The sequence below is a fragment of the Metarhizium acridum genome (genome assembly GCF_019434415.1).
Source record: "Metarhizium acridum strain ARSEF 324 chromosome Unknown scaffold_13, whole genome shotgun sequence".
In the NCBI taxonomy this organism is placed as follows: domain Eukaryota; kingdom Fungi; phylum Ascomycota; class Sordariomycetes; order Hypocreales; family Clavicipitaceae; genus Metarhizium; species Metarhizium acridum.
Window position 1 is genome coordinate 1,766,878 of NW_027094016.1, and position 17,829 is coordinate 1,784,706.

Sequence of the window (17,829 nt, forward strand, 5' to 3'; positions counted from 1 at the left end):
TAAATTACACGGTGTCTATATTATACATTGAGGAAATTCTGCAAGGAAAAATTGCGGACTAATGAGAAAAGATCACCAGCGCCACGCCTCCCACCCACCACAGCAACGGCCCCGGTACCCTCCTGCCAGCAGCTGCGATAACGACCGTCGGGGTAGGCATGACAACCCCGCTAGAGGAAACCCCTGTGCCTGTCGGCGTAGATTTTGTTGATGTAGTGGACGTGCTGGTCGTCGCCGTCGTCGCCGTAGCTGTAGTAGAATGTGTTGTTGTACTGGAAGTTTGCTCGTCACTGCAAGCACAGGCTTGAGTATCAGTAGTTGTCGTGGTCTGGGTATAGGTACTATTGTTCGTGGAACTACTAGATCCGGGTAATACAATAGTCGGAACGTTGGGCTCATTCTTGACAAAGTCGGCACAAGTGATTCGAGTCGAGTTGGCGAGGTGGATGACAAAAGATCGATTCCCAAAGAAGGCAGCATCGCCTTCTTTCAGGGATACGAACTTATCAACGTACTCGACAATGAACGGGTCGCTAGTAATCTTGCCATATTTTCCAGCGAGATCTCCAACCTGGCACGACGGAAGATCGCCAGCATCGCAAGGCGGCTTCTCACCACGCTTCATGGTGTCCAAGTGTGCGCCCGTTGCGGTGCAGTTACCGCCACTTGCTTTGTTGACATGAAGGTGGTAAGCTGCTTTCCAGTCAGTAAATCCGTAACGTTTCAACACGGCAAATAGACTTTGCCTTCGGTCTTTGGACGTGTACTAACCAAAAGGCCCGCCTGTCTTGGGCAAGTTCTCAAATCGCGCAGTGAATCGAACTCCCACGCCGTCAGGGGGCGCGGCAGCACTTATAAAGCCTCTAATGTTCCCATCAAGCTCTGGTGCGTGGAAAAAGGGATCCTGCGGAAGTGTCGCCGTGTAGATCACATCGAGAGGATTGCCTTTGACCTCTGGTGCAGGGTCCGCGGCGAGCGCAACGTTCACTGCAGCGACTAGAGCTGCCACTGCCGCTGCGACTCGCATCTTTGTGCGCTTTTTGTTGTTGTTTTTGTTATACCGAAGAGAGATTGTAGGAGTTTGAGCAATGACTGCGTGTGATGTGCACCCAAGTTGGATTCAGAGTATCTCGGGGTTTCCTAGACAATGCTTGACTGCCAACAGTTTATATATCACGAAGGCGGAAAACTTGGCGCAATACAAGACACTAATGATAGGTCTTGGGGAACTCCAAGAAAAGAAACAGATGAAGCAGATCCTGGATCCAGCCTGGTACGTAGTATGAACCGGAGAGTGCGAAATCAGCGTGTAGTATGGTTTGCAGGGCTGAAATGCTGAAATGTGCATCCAGGCATGTTAGATTGTTGACAATAATAACACAAAGACAATTCAACCAAAGCACGGGCGGATGCACGAAATGGGCAACGATTGGAAACGCCAAACAAAGGCCAACAACATGCATAAGGAAATCGCATGGGCCCGAGATGGGCACTTCTTTGTTTTATAAATCAACGCCTTGAGTCACTGGCGCACAGTCCGCACTCCCGATTCAGCCCTGCACTCTTCTAAAATTGTACCGGGTGGACTGCGTTGATGGGTTCGTCAGTCGCAGGCACAAAAGGTCTCTAACACGTCGACAAACCGTAGCAGCATTCCGAGGCCGATAGCTACAAAGACTAGCAAACAAGCACGACATTCTAAAACGGGACGAATCAAAGGGGGTGTTTCTGTGTTTGCTCGCTGCCATACGAGGTCCGGTAGCCGAGATAGCAGTGTGTGTGTGTGTGTACTCTGTAGCATCGCGCCAGCTGTTCTACACACAATTGCGGTAATGATGAAAAGCAGCCGGGGCTTGTCACGGATATACGGCAATCAATCCAGCCCTGAGGTCTCGTTTCCATTCTACTGGAACCTTGTGTCAGGCCCGACGTCCTAGTGAGACGTTTGCTGTTGTCGATAGCATCCACTTCCAACCGCTATAAATCTAGGAGACGGCGGAGAGACGGCGGAGAGACGGCGTGGCGCCAGCAGATTAACTCTCGGCGAAATGAACCACTTGTTTGGAACAGCTGCCGGGACTCGGCAGTGCACCTGAACCATGGTCCATGGATGGGCAAGGTAGTAGTAGAGTTGTTTAGTTTGGTGTTTCAGGGTCCGCACGGATCGCCGCAACCCGCTCCCTGGGGGTTGAACGGTTCAGAATAAGAAGATTTTCTTTGCCGTGATTTCCGGCAGCTATCTGACTGTGAATCGTTTCGTGTCGTAAGATGAGATTTGAGGCTACCCTGAGATCCTACCACAACCGCCATGTTGTTTCGTGGATACACAGAAACATCGTGAGGCCGTGGCTAGATGCGATCCCATCTGAAGCTGAAAATCCATCATGATACATGATGGTTATGAGTTGTGCCGGGAGGTTTCGCAACACGAGTTGGGATGTTGGATGAGCGTATTGCATCGTACACGAACAGGTAGATGGCTTCTGAGCTATTCTCACCTGAACTTTCCGGCAGACGCACAAACGATTATGGCTCCATCCGATGTATAGGTAGGCAGGCAGGCAGGCAGGCAGGCAGGCAGGCAGGCAGGCACGGAAACGGACGAGAAGATAGAAAGTTTTCTAAGAGGCGCTAGAGAAAACAATAAAGCGAAGATGAGTAAGATAGCGGGAAAGTAGATAATGAATCTGTTCAAAGACGGCAAATCTCCATCGTGGGTTGATGTAAGATACTTGCGTACAGATAGTATGGATCAAAGAGTATGCATGTGGCGCAAGTTCAGGATGTGGCTTGATCAAGCTGCTACCTGTGGCTTGCTGCCCTAGGTCGGCCTAATCCTTCAGGCAAGCAAAGCGATCACGTACCAACCGAGATCACCACTGTGTATAGCTCAGAAAGCCATCAGCATCGCCCGCGACAGCAATACGTCGGCATCACCCAATTCTGCCGAAGCACCTCGACGGCCATTCACTTCCCATCAGTCGAATAGACGCGCTTGCGCCACCACTACCCGTCATGAAGCCCGTCGTCAGTGCCATGCACGCTTGGTCGTGGTATGTCCTCACCCGAAGAAACAGCTCACGCTCTCTGTCGCTGGGCCCGCGCCTTCAGCAGTTAAACTAACGCCGAGTTTCCGCCTGCAGCACCATCATCTCTGTTTTTGCCATCATCATCCTCAGCGCCCTCGCCGGGCTATACCGCAGTGGGCATGAGGAGTTTGTTGGAGGCGTTGCCGACCCCAGCCCCGACGAAGGCAAGGCTGTAGCTGGAACCATCTTCACAGCCGTCATTGTCTACGCAGTACGGGACCCTCGATTTCTACTTTCAAACTCTTCCTGTGCCACTTGTGCTGACCTTGCTATTAGGTTTTCCTTGTGTTTTGTGGTTTCCAGGGATTGCTGCACGTCCGCGAGAACCGAAGAGGCGCAATCGCCCTATAGATCTTTCTTTTCAGCTACTACGTTCGTATATATACAGGCGCTGGCGTTCTATGGAATTCTCGGGTCAGGGAATATAGTATATTTCGTCGATTTTCACTTCATGCCACGAACGAGGTTTGACAGGACAGCGATCGCGAGGGAGGCGCCTTTGGGTGGTGCCCTTTGGTGCCTTTGTCGGCCATGGCCCGCTCTTCGGAAGGAGCTTTCGTAATCCGGGGCCCAGCCGAAGTTGGCTATGTGTATCAAATAAATAAGTGATGATGATGTTGATGAGGCTTGACTGTGGTGCTTTTATCTCATACTCTTCCCTGGCTTGTATCAATATTTGCCGCGTTGCTACAAATACCACGCCAACGGACATTGGCCCGAGCCGGGCTGTGTATGTGTCGGTGCACCCTGTTTGCCTGGCTAACCTCCAAGTTCCAACAAAGTGCCGTCCGCAGCTTCAGCTCAACAACGAGCATTGCCCATGAGGTCATGAGGCTACTGCACGTCCCTTCACTCGAGCTATGCGTTATCCCAGATGACCAAGTCCCGCCATACGCCATTCTATCGCACACCTGGGCTGACGAAGAAATCACCTTCAACGACTTGTCCCAGTTGCGGAGGCACGACGCTCGCAAGAAGAGAGGATGGGACAAGATACAGAAAAGCTGCGCCGTAGCAAAATCCCTAGACTTGGACTTCATATGGATTGACACATGTTGCATCGACAAATCCAGCAGTGCAGAGCTTTCCGAAGCCATCAATTCCATGTTCAGATGGTATGAAGAAGCTCGCCTGTGCCTCGCCTGTGCCTCGCCTTTTTGTCTGACTGGAACGCGGCGGCAGACACTCCGGACTCAACGACGTTTCGATCCAGTCGCTGGTTCACACGAGGATGGACTTTGCAGGAACCCATTGCCCCTCGTCAAGTCATATTCTACGATTCGCATTGGGAAGAGCAATTCACGAGAGATTCGCTCAGGGAGCTCATCCACGATATCACAGGGATACCAAAGGATGTGCTCAAAGCACCAAATGACGGCGGTCCACAATGTCGCCAGCGCCTTGATGGGATTTCGGTTGCGCAAGAATGAGCTGGGCTGCGAACCGAACCGAACCACCACACGGGAAGAGGACGCTTCATACTGTCTCCTCGGCATCTTTGACATCAACATGCCGCTTCTGTACGGCGAGGGTGCCACCAAGGCATTCAGACGCCTTCAAGACGAGATCATAAAGTCCACCGACGACGAGTCACTCTATGCGTGGAGCTGTCCCATCGAAATAGCAGGCAAGCGTCAGTTCTGGGGGCTCCTGGCGGACAGCCCTGCTGCATTCGGCAACTACAACGACATGATTCCCCGTCGATCAAGATATCTCACGCGGAGTTCAAATCGGACAGTCACTGTCTCGAACAGAGGACTGCGTTTGGATCTTTTCGTGACGCCCTTTCCAAAAGACACATCGCGTACTAATTTCCTCACCTTTCTGGACTGTGATATGGCACGAGAGCGGTCGAGTTCGTCCCTAAGTCCTGTAATTATACTCCAGCGAACGGCATGGGACAATAACGCGGACATGGCTCGCATTCGGCCCGATATACTCGGCCTATCCATTATGAACAATGTGGTCCTCCCGGACGAATTGGCCACGTTATTGTGTACCGGTTCGGGAACCGGGTCGACGCTGCAGCAACCTGAGCTTGTCCAGATCTTCATCCCGCACAAGTATACCGCCGCCCGCCCTCCTAGCGGCATCGTGTTCCATCCTGAAGTGCATCACCCGCTGAACAAACTCTCCCTTAGCGTCCGACCCCGCTCTCCGACGTGGCAATACTTCATCGGCATGAAGGGCAGTGCCGTGGAGCGCTCGTACGGAATCAACTTTGAGCAGAATCCCATTCCGGCCGTGGATGAGCTCAAAGAACCAAAAGTCCTTGACACAATAGGATATAGCTGTAAATTTGGGTTATACAGTGTCTTGCCAGTTGTATTTCCCATGGCCGAATACACTCTACTGCTGCACAGGAGTTTTGCTGCTTGGTAGAGTTCCTTACAAGGCTCATTTTTTTTATCTTCTGCTTTTACCGCGTATACTACGCAAACATACACATATTTACCTAGGTATATATACATTTGTGCAGCCCGACTGACCCTTGGCTACAAAGTAAATCCAGCATCTATGAGCCAACTAGATCCATTGCCAACCTCTCCCTAATATCTTGGCTAACCTCAAACACTCTCTCCTCAGGAACATATCCCATATCCACCAGCTCCTCCCTCGTGACGTCGCCTCTCTCATCCAGGACCGCCTTCAGGCCTCTCGCTTTCTCGGTGACGTCCTCAATCTCAGTGATCCATTCCTCTGCCCATTTTTGACTCAGCGACGCCGGGATGCCAATCTGTATACTCCTGTACGGCAAAGCCCGCAGTCTCTCATCGCGCTCGGGATCCCACTGAATCCTGACCTCACTCGGCTTATCGCGCGGGCCCTGCTCACCACCGCCACCACCAATCCGCTCAGTGTGCGCAGACAGCACGCCCTTCTCGAGCAGCGCTACGAAAAGCTCGTGTTTCATGCGTAACGCCAAAATGCGCTCTTGCCCGGGGTCCTTGTACGAATACCCTGCGCGGTACATCATCCAGCCCCAGCTGGGCTTGACCCAAGTCATCCGTCCGGGACGAAAGTCTGGAGAGGCATCGAGCTTCTGGTGCTCCACTGCGGCATCGGCGATGGAGCGTTTATACGCTTGGTAGACAGTGATGGTGTCGGGTGTGTATGTTGCCCGTATTTGGCGATACGGGGGGGTTGAAGCCATTGTTGGGTTGCCGTGAATTTATTGTGAGTAGTATTTACTGAAAGCTGTTGGTTCTCAGTCGGTGAGTTGGGATAGATTAGATTGAATTGGGAGAGCTTGTTTTCATACCCTGTCAAGTGATGTGACTAACTCGGCGTCATGAAAACGCCTCGGCTGGCGATTGTGAGGCTGAGTTGTAAAGCTTGGGCTTTCATGATGATTGCTGAGTCGGCCAGGGAAGTACTTCCGCCATGAAACGGAGATTGTGTGTTTTGGTGAAGGAAATCAGTCATGTTACTTTTCTTGGGGATGTACGCGTATAGCAACTGGCATAAACTTGGAAAAGGGTTGGTATTCAATTGGATTCGAGAATTTCGAATAGGGCGGGGAATTTCTACATGTGCAAGCCTAATTAAAAAAATTTTTCCACTGCTAGGACTGTGCAAGAGCAAAAATCCGTCATGATATGCTCATCATTTTGCAGAGTGGCCGGCCTGTTGAAATTGAATTAAATAAGAGGAGGCGAGATGCCAAACCATGTCCAAAGCCAAAGCCAAAGCCAAAGCCAAAGCCAGCACGTCACGACGTCCATACTAAAGGCTGTGGCGGCCGGTAGATGCGATGGACATGGAGCCACGCTAGCGTCAAGTCAAGTAACGTCCAGATTTACTACTGAGTAACTACCTACCTAATACCTAGGTAGCAAATAGGGGAAGTAGGCACCGGATAGGTACCTAGTAAGTACTATTATAGAAGTGTTCGTGTGGCACACCACCGTGATGCAAGTGTAGCTAGCATCTTGGGTGACGTGACCAGTCTTCAATGAATATTGTGTTTGCATAAATGTGATTGCTGACTCTCGAAACCGTGTGAAACCGCGCGCTGGATCCAAGTCACACTTTGAACACAAGATGCGGTTCGGCACGCCTCGAGTGAGAAGCCGAGGAGACGGTGGAGCAATGGAGAATCATGAGCGTTGACCAATTCAGGGTGTGATTCCCGGAATTGGGGTCAAATAATTGAGGTTAACTTTTCGACCCTGGTTAGTACATGCTCCACTAATTTAAAGTGGGAATATTACTTTATACCATCCCACAGTGATTTTTTTAGGCTTTTCCACTTTCATACACGAGGGGGTTGAATTTTCACCGCCTTTTTAAGCTAGGGAAGGCTTTTCAGTGATATTAAAGGTTATAGATAGTTAGACCACCTAAATTACGCTATATTTAACCTATTATTTAAGATTAGCTTCCTATAATACCTTCTTATAACACCTAAGAGGGTTTAAGCTTATAAATAACCTATAATAGGTAAATTAATAACTAATAACTGCGATTTTTGTAACTTTTATACGAGGCTTAAATTAATGGTTAATTAAAAAGCTTAAAGAAAGGCGTTTAAAAGGCTATATTTATTAGCTTCCTTCTAGATCTTTAAGAATAATTCCCTAAACGTAATTAGGATTATATTATATTAAATAAGAAGGAAAATAACTTTTAGAACTTCTAGTAAGTATTTCTTAAAGTAATAAATTAATCCGGCACTAAATATAATAAATAAACGGGGATACTTTTAATAAGCCTTAATAATACTAAGCTAATTAAGGTAAAAGAGCCCTTATAAATCGCAAATTAAGTTATTTAAAAGCTATTATTAATTAATAATAATGTTACATTTAATACCTAGTTGGAAATATTTATAAAAGATCTTCCTACCAGCTAGAATATAATTAAGGCTAGTAATTAAGCTACTTTTATAAAGGTAATAGAGAGAAATCGCGAGTTATAACGGTTAGAAAGCCTTAAGCTTATATTTAATAAGTCTAGCAATAACTTTAATAACGCTTTTACTATTATTACTAGTAATTTAAAACATAGTTAACTTAATAAACGGGATAATTAAAACGCCTTTACGGTACTTATAGCATTAACCCTAAACTTAATTAAAACACTAACGCTAGTAAGATTTACAGCAAATCTAGTTTAAAGCGGCATAATAAAGAGGAAAAGTAATAAATTAATGTTATAATTTATCGCGATAATAAATTTAGCTTTTACTATCTCGCAGACTAAAAATCATGTGATAACTATAATAGCGGTAAAGGTATTAGGCTAAAAAGAAGTTAAAAAGGCTCTTCTAGATTACAGGGAGTCTATAGGGCCGGGTTAGTTAACTAATATATTAAAAACGATAAAATAAATAAAGAAGAATCTAATAAATACCGTAATATAGAATTTGCTTAATTTTAGCCTAGTAAAGAATACGTGAATTAATTTAAACTTAAGCGATAATTTAAGGTGATTTTAAAGCTATAAGGTTATTATAATTATTGAAAATTAATAGGCTAGCTAGTAATTTTATTACCTATTAGCACCTTTTTATTCTTTTAATAATAATAACACTATTATAACCACTAATTTTATTATTTCCTACTTATTTACATTATTAGAAGAAGTTAAATTTTACTACTAAAGCTATTTTGCGATATTTTCACGTAAATTCTTTGCTAAAAATGCCTTAACTACTTTATTTACTCGCTTATAAGCTTTTAAAAGCACTAAACGCTTATTATCTTTAAGAGCTGTAATTTCTGCCTCCTTAAATACCATAGGTTTAACGCTATTTAGCGTAATAAAGTTAAATAAACCTATTATAGTATAAATTAATTGAATTTAATCTAGGTACTTATACTCTGCCGCGCTACATTAGATTACCTTTTATTTACGTTTCGCTTTTCTAAATTATTATTTAACCCACACACGAAGCTACAAGTAATAATAGTTATATAGCTCTTTTTCCGTTATTAGCCGATAGTTTTCCTCTTTAAAATCCTAAAAATAATACCGCTCGCCTTTAAAAGGCGTTAATATACCTTTTTTAAGGCTAAAGCTAGTATTACTAAGGTAAAACCTTCCCTTTAGTACTTAAAAAGACCTTATTAATATAAGATAAAGCAACTTAGCATCGTTAATTAATCCCTTAGCGCTAGTAAGTATATATGTAAATAATCCCTTAAAATTCACGGCTATAAATACATTTTATAATATTTAATGCTTTTAAGATTAAAATCGCTGTTATTACCTTACTAGAATAAACGCCTTAATATATATGCCATTAATCGCTTTAATAGCACCGTTAAATTATAGGAATTTCTTATTAAGTTCTATAAAACGAGAGATATATATTTAATCTAGCTAATAAATAAACTTAATATATAGATCTTATATTAATTTAATTATATTATAGAATATTTAAGATACTAATATTTGTAAGACTTTAAATTAAGCTATAATAAGCCTTTAAGGGGTATTAAACGCATAAATCTATAAGAAAATAAGAACTTTCTATTTAAGAGATATATCTTTACTAGCCTTAACTTATATATTATTTAGTAACCACTTATATAGTAGGAAAAACACACTCTTTAACATTCTATAAAGATTAAAAAAGATGTTATTTAAAGTATAAAAAAGCCCTTAAGTATATGCTAATAAGTCTTCTTAAGGTAAGTTATTTAATATTTTATCTCTCGTTTTAATTACTAACGATTTCTTAGGTGTAAAAAACACCTTATAAAACGCTATAATATATATTATAAGCCTTAAATTATTATTACTGTTATTATTAATTAAAAAAGTTAATATTAAAAGGTTATTTAAGCTAATTAATAAGCTTATTTTAGTTAAAGAAGAATATTAGTCACCCTAATTAACAGAAATTAGCGTGAAGCTACCACCGATATTTTTAACGAAGAATTTTTAAAAGATTTCACGTAAATCTTAGCAATTAAGCCTTTTACAGGTATTAAAGCTACCCCTACTAGCTTAGTACATTATAAGCAGGGATAAATAAAGGTTTATGTAAAATATTAGGTCTCTGCTTAAATTTATGTGTTACATCCAGCTAATTTAAGTCTAGCGTCCATATTGTGCTGAATTGTGCGTCGAAATTGAGGTCAAAAGATTGACCCCAATTCCGGGAATCACACCCTCAATGTCGAGGGATCCGGAGGATTGAGGCGCTGCTGACCCCGCGGCCCACTGATGTCAATTCACCGGACGCCCACTGAGATGCTCTGACATCAATGCTCTGCGTCCTCTGACGTTCGCTGACGTCCGCTGATGCGCCCAGTGCCGCCTCCACTATCCACACCAGTGGCTGCGCGTGGCCCGACTTGGCTGCACTCGTCCACGCGCGAGCTATCTATCATCAATCGTCAACCACCTTGGCCAACACCATCATCCATCTCATCGAGCCCGCCGACAGTCGAACGCTGCACCGCCAGCTCGCCATTCTCAGTCCCGGACCCAACCTAGATATACCCACCTTCCGATGTCTTCTTAGCTTCTCTACCGTCTGCTACCGAGTCCAACTGCCTCCGTATCCCATATCCGCGAGCTCAGTAACCTCACCGACCTCGACGTTTCTTGACCCTCTCCGACTGAACACGACCACTACGATCATCCAACGCCGTGCATGTCGCCGCTGGAGGAGCCCACGGGCCAAGAGGTTACTAGCCAACCTGGCAGCAGAGATGCAGCAACTATCAAAGAAAATGTAGAGTCAAGACAGACCCCCGACTCCCCAGCCCACCATGTCGTTGGGCCAGCCGTTGTCGGGAACAAGCAACACGGCTCCAAGAACAAAGATGACGAGCAAGGGCATGCTTCTGCTTCCGGTGAAAGGGGGTCAGAACAGCATGCTCCCTCCGCTGAAGCTTTGTCCGAATCTTCAAGCCCCGCCACCGGGAAGCAGGTCCCAGTACCATTGAAGCTCCGTGAGCCTGACGCACCAGACGTCATGACCTCTTCTGTGGCCACGATAAAGGCCCCGACCTCGTCGTCACATAAAACCGAAAATGATGCCCAATATCTTACGGCCGAGCAGTCGGCCTACGTCGATCCCACACCCGCAACTCCCATGACCTCGCAGCCACCTTCGCGGAGCTCCTCCACCACTGCAAGATCCCACCGATCTGACGAACCCTCACCGTCAAGATCCGAGGGTGCAGATGAAGAAAAGAGGTTTACAAGTGAAGACGAGCAAGATGGCGGCTCTCGGTCCGAAATACAGAGCATCATGGAGCAGTTCAGCGAGGCAGGTGGTGGACCTGGTGTAGACGAAGTCATGAGCCCGCGCTTGGAAATTGCCTCTCCCATTCTCTCTGGGCCTGCTCCGCATCCACCACGGCAGTCGAGCCTAGAGCCCCTCTCGCAGTCGATACCGAGCCCGCTCCAAGACTTCAGCGCCTTGCGGATGTCTTCCTCGTCTCCGTCTAGTGTACGGTCCAAGGAACGAGCCATCGATGACCAAGGGCCCCCCGTCCCCCCCAAGGACGGTGCCTTTGGGACTCCTCCTAGGACACGAGAGGACGGGCGGCCATCCAGCATCACGTCGCCCACCTCTCCGCAGCTATCTATGCATCGGCCACCTCCGCCTGATCCAGAACCGGAACCGGCACTGCCCTTCGATTTTCACAGGTTCTTAGAACAGCTACGGAACAAGAAGGCCGATCCAGTTGCAAGGTATCTCAAGTCGTTCTTGTCTGAATTTGGTAAGAAACAGTGGATGGTTCACGAGCAGGTTAAGATTACCAGCGATTTCCTGGCCTTCATTGCCAATAAGATGATGTTGTGCGACGTCTGGAGGGATGTATCCGACGCTGAATTCGACAATGCCCGCGAGGGGATGGAAAAATTAGTCATGAATCGATTATATACGCAGACATTTTCCCCTGCGATTGCGCCTCCGAAGCCCATCCCTGGTGCCAAACCAAGACGGAGAGGCGGAGATGTACCTTTAGGACCGGGCCGTCGGGGACAACACCAAGAAGATGTCGAGCGCGATGAGGTTCTAACGCAGAAGATCAACATCTATGGATGGGTGAAGTTGGAGCATCTGGATATTCCACCCGTAGGTGACAGCGGTCGCCGGTTTTTGAAGCTAGCTCAGCAAGGTATGGCTCGTCTCTATGCAGGTCATTGGCACAAAGGTCCTTTCTGACGACTTGGTTCATTCTTTCTCTTCAGAACTCTTAAAAATCAAATCATATAGAGCGCCACGAGACAAAATTATATGTGTTCTCAACTGCTCCAAGGTGATATTTGGTGAGGTGCCTCCAGAACGTAATCACCACAAGGTGTTTACTCGATTGCTAATTCTGACAGGTCTGTTGAAACACAACAAGTCCGACTCATCAGCAGATTCATTCATGCCGCTACTGATTTATGTTGTGCTGCAATCCAACCCAGAGCATCTGGTTTCCAATGTGCAGTACATCCTGCGATTCAGAAATCAGGAGAAGCTCGGCGGCGAGGCTGGCTACTACTTGTCATCCCTGGTATGTTTCACAGCAGCCTACATGCCTGCTCCCTCCAAAATTGCTAACACAGGTTTCCCACAGATGGGCGCCATCCAATTCATCGAGAACATGGACCGATCATCACTCACAATATCCGACGACGAGTTTGAAAGAAACGTTGAGGCAGCCGTATCAGCCATCGCAGAAAAACATCAAGCCGCATCCCCCATCATCCAGCAGCAGGCAACATTCAACGAAAAAACCGGCATCCACCGCAGCGGATCAAGCGGGCGTCCCTCCACGGACGGCGGCGCAGAGGGCTCAACCCCCCGGCGCTCAACCTCGTCCTACGAAGGCGAAGCCCAAGATGGCGCAGCAATTAGCGGCCTCCTCCGAACCATTCAGAAACCCCTCAGCACAATTGGCCGCATCTTCTCCGACGAAAATGGCTCCTCCTCTAACCCCGGGAGTGCGACCCGGTCTCCAGCTCCGCCGGATCGCCAACCCCCCCGATCCAACTACCGCGACGAACATGCTGCTTCGCGACGCCAACAAGAGCTGTTGCTGGCCAAGCACGCGCTCCCTGCTGAAGAAGCGGCCGCGAGACAAGCAAGCGCCGAGGCAGCAGAGGCCCAGCGCCTTCATCGTGCCGAACACGCAAATGTTGTGGAGACACTGGCGGGCATGTTTCCTGATCTCGATAAAGATGTCATTAGCGATGTCGTTTACCAGAAACAGGGAAGGTAAGTGCACTTCATCCTTCTAGACGTTCCAGCGCCCTGTTTTCGACGGAGAACTTGTGCTAATGTGGTCATGTAACAGGGTTGGCTTGGCGGTTGATGCATGTCTGGCGCTATCATCATAGACATTTGGGGTCTGGGCCTACAGATCATCTCATCATCATGGTTGAAGTAACGGAGGAGGAGCATAATTCCTTACATAGACATTTTACACCCCATTGGTTTCAAATATCCTGTCATGTAGTAGACACTCTCAAGTCGACACAATCGCATTCGAAACATACCTCGGTAGCTACAATCACTATAAGCCTTTTACCCAAGTCCTTCTCATCACCAAACAGCAAGCACGTCAATTGATTCATACCGTATGCATGCAATTAATTCATCTAGCCTTTCCAAAAAGAATAAGGGCGTTTTTTTACTACATCTATCATCTTTGTACAAAACCCTATCCAAGCTCCAATAAATGTAATTGTGTCTGTGCGCTATGCATACCGCTACGTTTTCTATACTTTCCGCAATTTAGATGTCAATGTTTATATACGCTATTTCGATGCAGGGCGGTGTTCAAGGATAGGTCAGTCGTCGGACAATGGTCGTTGAAAGTGGGTGGTTATGTAAAGGTAAGGAGAGAGATTAAAACAACCAAATAAGAAACAAATGGGGGGCAACAAGGCTAAATATCCTTTAAACGGCAAGGTACTGTCAAACCAAGCCCACTGAAGAACGGAGAACACGGGGCAAAGGGAAGATTTCGTTTGACTCATTCCCATATCTATTGCCTCACGATTTTCATCAGGCATGACCATACATTAGAATCGACGATTGTAACCTCCTCCGTTGCCGTATGTAGTGGATGGGCCATACGCTCCATGATACTCCCCGTCGACATTGGGCACAGTGGGTTGTCGATCTGATGTGCCAATTGGCGCAGCTCCATCCAAAAGGCTCTGGGAGTCTTTCGCGATAGTTGGTGTAAGGGGTCGGTACATGTGGCCGCCAGAAGGAGCAACAGGTGGTCTTATATCGCCACCGCCTGGGTAGAACCGCTCGGCAGAGCCATTCCGCAAATGGCCCTTCTTGTTCAAATCACTGGAGACGGCAAACATTGACTTCTCTGGCATCGGTGCCCGGTCAAGGAGCAGGGAATTACGGGCGTCAAGAGGTGTGAGGTTATCCATGTCGCGTTTGAGTTGTTCTGAGTGAAATGGTTAGCATAGGCTAGAAATAAAGCTTCTATACAGAGGAATGTGACATACCAGCCTCCTTTCTCCTCTTCCGATGCGGATTCATCTTGCAGCAGGCATTAATGGCATTCCAAGCAATGAGAATTGCGAGCACTGCTGTTAACGTAGCTTGTACTGCAATGAGTACCACACCTGCAACGGTTTGTGTCGTCTGTTTGATTCCAAACTCTTGCACAAAGACCAAAATACAAGCAATCGACAAGAAGCGCACGACTTGAATGACGATGTTGATGACGTTGCCCGAACGACGCTCAAAAGGCCGACTCCATAAGAGCAAACAAAGCATAAGTGCCTCAATGACCAGTTGCGCAATTGTTTGGGCCATGCCGTGGCCGTCTCCAGCAGCAATTGCAACACCCTTGGCAAACATGTAAAAAATGGCTGGAACAAACAGCCACCAGTACTGTCGCTTATATGATTCGTAGAACAAAGAGTACTTGACCCAGATTTTCTTGTCCTCATACATGGCAGCCGCATCACCATCCTGCTTCTTGAGCTTGTGCACAACTGACCAAATCTTCCATGAGAAAAAGGCCAAGATGCCAGTGAAAATGGCAAGGGTAACAGCGGCGAGAACCTTTGCGATCGTGTTGTCGCCATGGGTAAATTGAAATACGCAATAAAGTACCCATATGCCATAGAGTAGTAAGATAAGAGAGGTAATAGTACGAGCAATAGAGCCCCAGTAGTGTTTTCGGAAGCCTCTTAAGCCCTCTGGAAAGCTGCCAAACAGAGCCCAGGCTTCAAGAATAACCTTGACAAGGAGAATGCCAACGACAATGGCGGCGATGATAATGGCCACAATTAGCAAGGCCGTCATGAATATGTTCGACTTCGGAACGAGAAGTTTCTCAGCAAAGGCTTGAATACCCTTCACTTTGTGTTGGAGGTCATTCGAGTCACTGCTGCCAACAGGGTCAGTCGAGGTGACAGAAGTATCAACTGCCCTGTTGGCGAGGTCCACAAAGTCGTCGATAGCACGCTTGAAATTGAATAGCCCTTTGTTTGGGCTGCTTGTTGAACCATCTGGGAAGACCAGCGTGGCATTTTGAAGGTACGAGAAGCTGTCTTGGGTCAAGTTACCACCCGTCTTAGATCGAAAGTTATCGATTGTGGACTGCATCCCCGACCACGGAAAAATACCGACGGAGAATGCAAAATTCTTGGCGAAATTTCGATAGATAGGAGGATAGTCGACTGACAACATGCTGTTCATTGCCATGCCTTGAAACCACCCAATTGTCTCCCCGAAGCTTGGGCTAATTGAGCCCATGGCTCCGCCAGAGCCACTTCCAAGTGCAGCACTACCACCAGACAGTGCAGCACCAACAGCCGACACTCCTGACATGATCAAGGCGGCGCCAGCAACACCGGCGGCCACATAAGATATGGCGGGAATATCAGTGGTTTTGCCGTTCGAAACATCGGATTGAATACAGGCGACCTTATCGCCGTTCTGGCTCATCAATCGCAAAGTCGCGTGGGCAGAAATATCGGGTATCTGGAAGGCAATACCAGGCACCATGTTAGCAAACTCGGAAGGAATCTGCTGGTTCCCTTGAGCGGCAAATTGGCCCACGGGCACAGGACATAGGCGTTCAACAAATGTGCCCTTGTCGCAGGGATTGAAGCTTTTAGAGTACACCGTGTTACCATAGGCAGTAACGTCGAGTATCGCCGTTACATTCTGTTCCTTGCTGCTAGAGCCAGCGAGATCAAAATTCACGGTTTTGTTCTCGTTGTTGTAGCTGATATTAATCTTGTCGATTTTAATGGTCGAATCAGAGCCACAGTCGCTGAAGCCGCTGGTCTTCAGAATCTGCCCTCCCATTACTCTCGTTGCCATGAGACCAAACAGCACCATGCCCTGGGCCAAGGAACTCCATCTCAGGTTAGTACGAGCCATTCTTGCCCTCTGCTAACGATGTCGAGAAATAATTGATGACTCGGGTACGGAACAGCTTCGATTCGGCGTTGAGGATACAATCGTTTCAAATTCGGTTAGAATTTCATCGGCTGACAGCTGGAAGCGGTAGGGTACATGTCTACCGGGAGTCTAGAACAAGTAACAAAGAGCTTTCGACCAGCAGAAATTCGATTTTGAGTCGTGTTTGTTCTCCCCAGTTCGGAAAGGCAAAGGTTGGTAACAAAAGAGAGACTATTCAAATGATTGGATTTTTTTTCCAATATTTGTCCTGTAAATCAAAGTTGAAAGACCGTGTTGGAGGTGAATTCACACCGAAAAAGTACGTCCAGCGGCGACAATGAAGTCAAAAAAAGCCAAGGATCAACCAAGGTAGAATTGAAACAAACAATGCGGCAAAGAAAGTAGACGAAATCCCACGAAGGGAGAAGAATATCGCCTCGTTCACGGATTCACCAGCCGTTGAAAGACTGTTGAAAGGGGAAACAGAAATTGGGCGAAAGCTGGCGGTCGGTATCTGCGGCTGTGGTTGTGATTGTGGCCGCAATAGAGGTGGTGGTGGTGGTGGTGGCGGCGGCAAGGGGCGGACCTGAAACGCAGACAACCAAGACGAGGTGGTGCAAAAGGGAAGTGGTCAGGTCGAAGGTCGAGCGTCTGTGATGAGAAGCACGAATTCCCAAACGAATGTGTCGAAATCACAATAAAATGCAAAACAACACGCAAAAACAAAATGATCAGCGGCTGGCGAGAGAGAGAGTACGAAGTTGAGGAGAAGGAAGGAAAGAGGGTGGATCGGGCATGACGAGCACAGGGAAATGGAAGGCATGGACCAGACTCAGACTTCCTTCCTTCCTTGCCGCCCCTAGATGTCCGTACCGAAGTAGCATGGAATCGACCCTTCGACCTCAAAGTAAGGGGAGGTCTCGTCCTGTCTGAACGTAGTATTTCCTTGGAGCTAGAACATGGTAGGGGCATGGGCAAAGGCAACCATCAGACACGGCGTTGGCCAAAGCTCGACTCAGTTCAGTTTGTGCAAAAGTACATTCGAAGACAGTATAAGTGCCCTCCCATCAATTCTCAATTAGAGCCACCCGACTACACGCTAACTACTACATGCTCAAGTTATGCGGAGTACACAGAGCCAAAACAAACAAGGAGTCGATTGGGCAAGCAGGGGGCGGTTTATTGGTGGTTGGACGATTCTTGGACGGCTCTTGTAGTTCCCTTAAGTTCGTGTCCCCGTACTACGTACTCCATGCTCCGTGGTTGAGACGATCCACGAGCCCCAGGGGTCGAAGTCGAAGCTGACGAACCAAAACGCGAAATCAGGGGTATTGACAGAACCTTGCTGGTGGACTCCAGGCCACGTTGACTGGCTGTGATATTTTGGACAGT

The 17,829-nt window shown here is 47.1% G+C and overlaps 6 protein-coding genes across 6 annotated transcripts; 3 read left to right on the forward strand and 3 right to left on the reverse strand.

Moving 5' to 3' along the window:
- Positions 1-170: 170 nt before the first annotated feature.
- Positions 171-2,680, reverse strand: J3458_003146 (uncharacterized protein; the record flags this gene model as incomplete). Its single annotated transcript, XM_066117608.1, has 3 exons — positions 772-2,680; positions 377-693; positions 171-272 (listed from the first exon to the last, which is right to left on the reverse strand). Exons 1-3 carry the CDS (start codon positions 1,025-1,027, stop codon positions 171-173), a joined length of 675 nt encoding a protein of 224 aa, XP_065977395.1. The 5' UTR covers positions 1,028-2,680.
- A 335-nt stretch (positions 2,681-3,015) lies between these two features.
- Positions 3,016-3,440, forward strand: J3458_003147 (uncharacterized protein; the record flags this gene model as incomplete). Its single annotated transcript, XM_007811190.2, has 3 exons — positions 3,016-3,053; positions 3,144-3,300; positions 3,366-3,440. The coding sequence occupies 3 exons, from the start codon at positions 3,016-3,018 to the stop codon at positions 3,438-3,440; spliced, it is 270 nt and encodes an 89-aa protein (XP_007809381.2).
- A 381-nt stretch (positions 3,441-3,821) lies between these two features.
- J3458_003148 (uncharacterized protein) lies at positions 3,822-5,471 on the forward strand (the record flags this gene model as incomplete). Its single annotated transcript, XM_007811191.2, has 1 exon — positions 3,822-5,471. The coding sequence occupies one exon, from the start codon at positions 3,822-3,824 to the stop codon at positions 5,469-5,471; it is 1,650 nt and encodes a 549-aa protein (XP_007809382.2).
- A 64-nt stretch (positions 5,472-5,535) lies between these two features.
- J3458_003149 (uncharacterized protein) lies at positions 5,536-6,751 on the reverse strand. The gene is made up of 2 exons (XM_007811192.2): positions 6,352-6,751; positions 5,536-6,287 (listed from the first exon to the last, which is right to left on the reverse strand). Exon 2 carries the CDS (start codon positions 6,241-6,243, stop codon positions 5,605-5,607), a length of 639 nt encoding a protein of 212 aa, XP_007809383.1. The 5' UTR covers positions 6,244-6,287; positions 6,352-6,751; the 3' UTR covers positions 5,536-5,604.
- Positions 6,752-10,401: 3,650 nt separating this feature from the next.
- On the forward strand, positions 10,402-13,623 carry J3458_003150 (uncharacterized protein). Its single transcript, XM_066117609.1, has 5 exons — positions 10,402-12,178; positions 12,252-12,329; positions 12,390-12,562; positions 12,626-13,266; positions 13,346-13,623. The coding sequence occupies exons 1-5, from the start codon at positions 10,699-10,701 to the stop codon at positions 13,386-13,388; spliced, it is 2,415 nt and encodes an 804-aa protein (XP_065977396.1). The 5' UTR covers positions 10,402-10,698; the 3' UTR covers positions 13,389-13,623.
- J3458_003151 (uncharacterized protein) lies at positions 13,624-17,613 on the reverse strand. The gene is made up of 2 exons (XM_007811194.2): positions 14,523-17,613; positions 13,624-14,461 (listed from the first exon to the last, which is right to left on the reverse strand). The coding sequence occupies exons 1-2, from the start codon at positions 16,414-16,416 to the stop codon at positions 14,076-14,078; spliced, it is 2,280 nt and encodes a 759-aa protein (XP_007809385.2). The 5' UTR covers positions 16,417-17,613; the 3' UTR covers positions 13,624-14,075.
- Between the last annotated feature and the right edge of the window lie 216 nt (positions 17,614-17,829).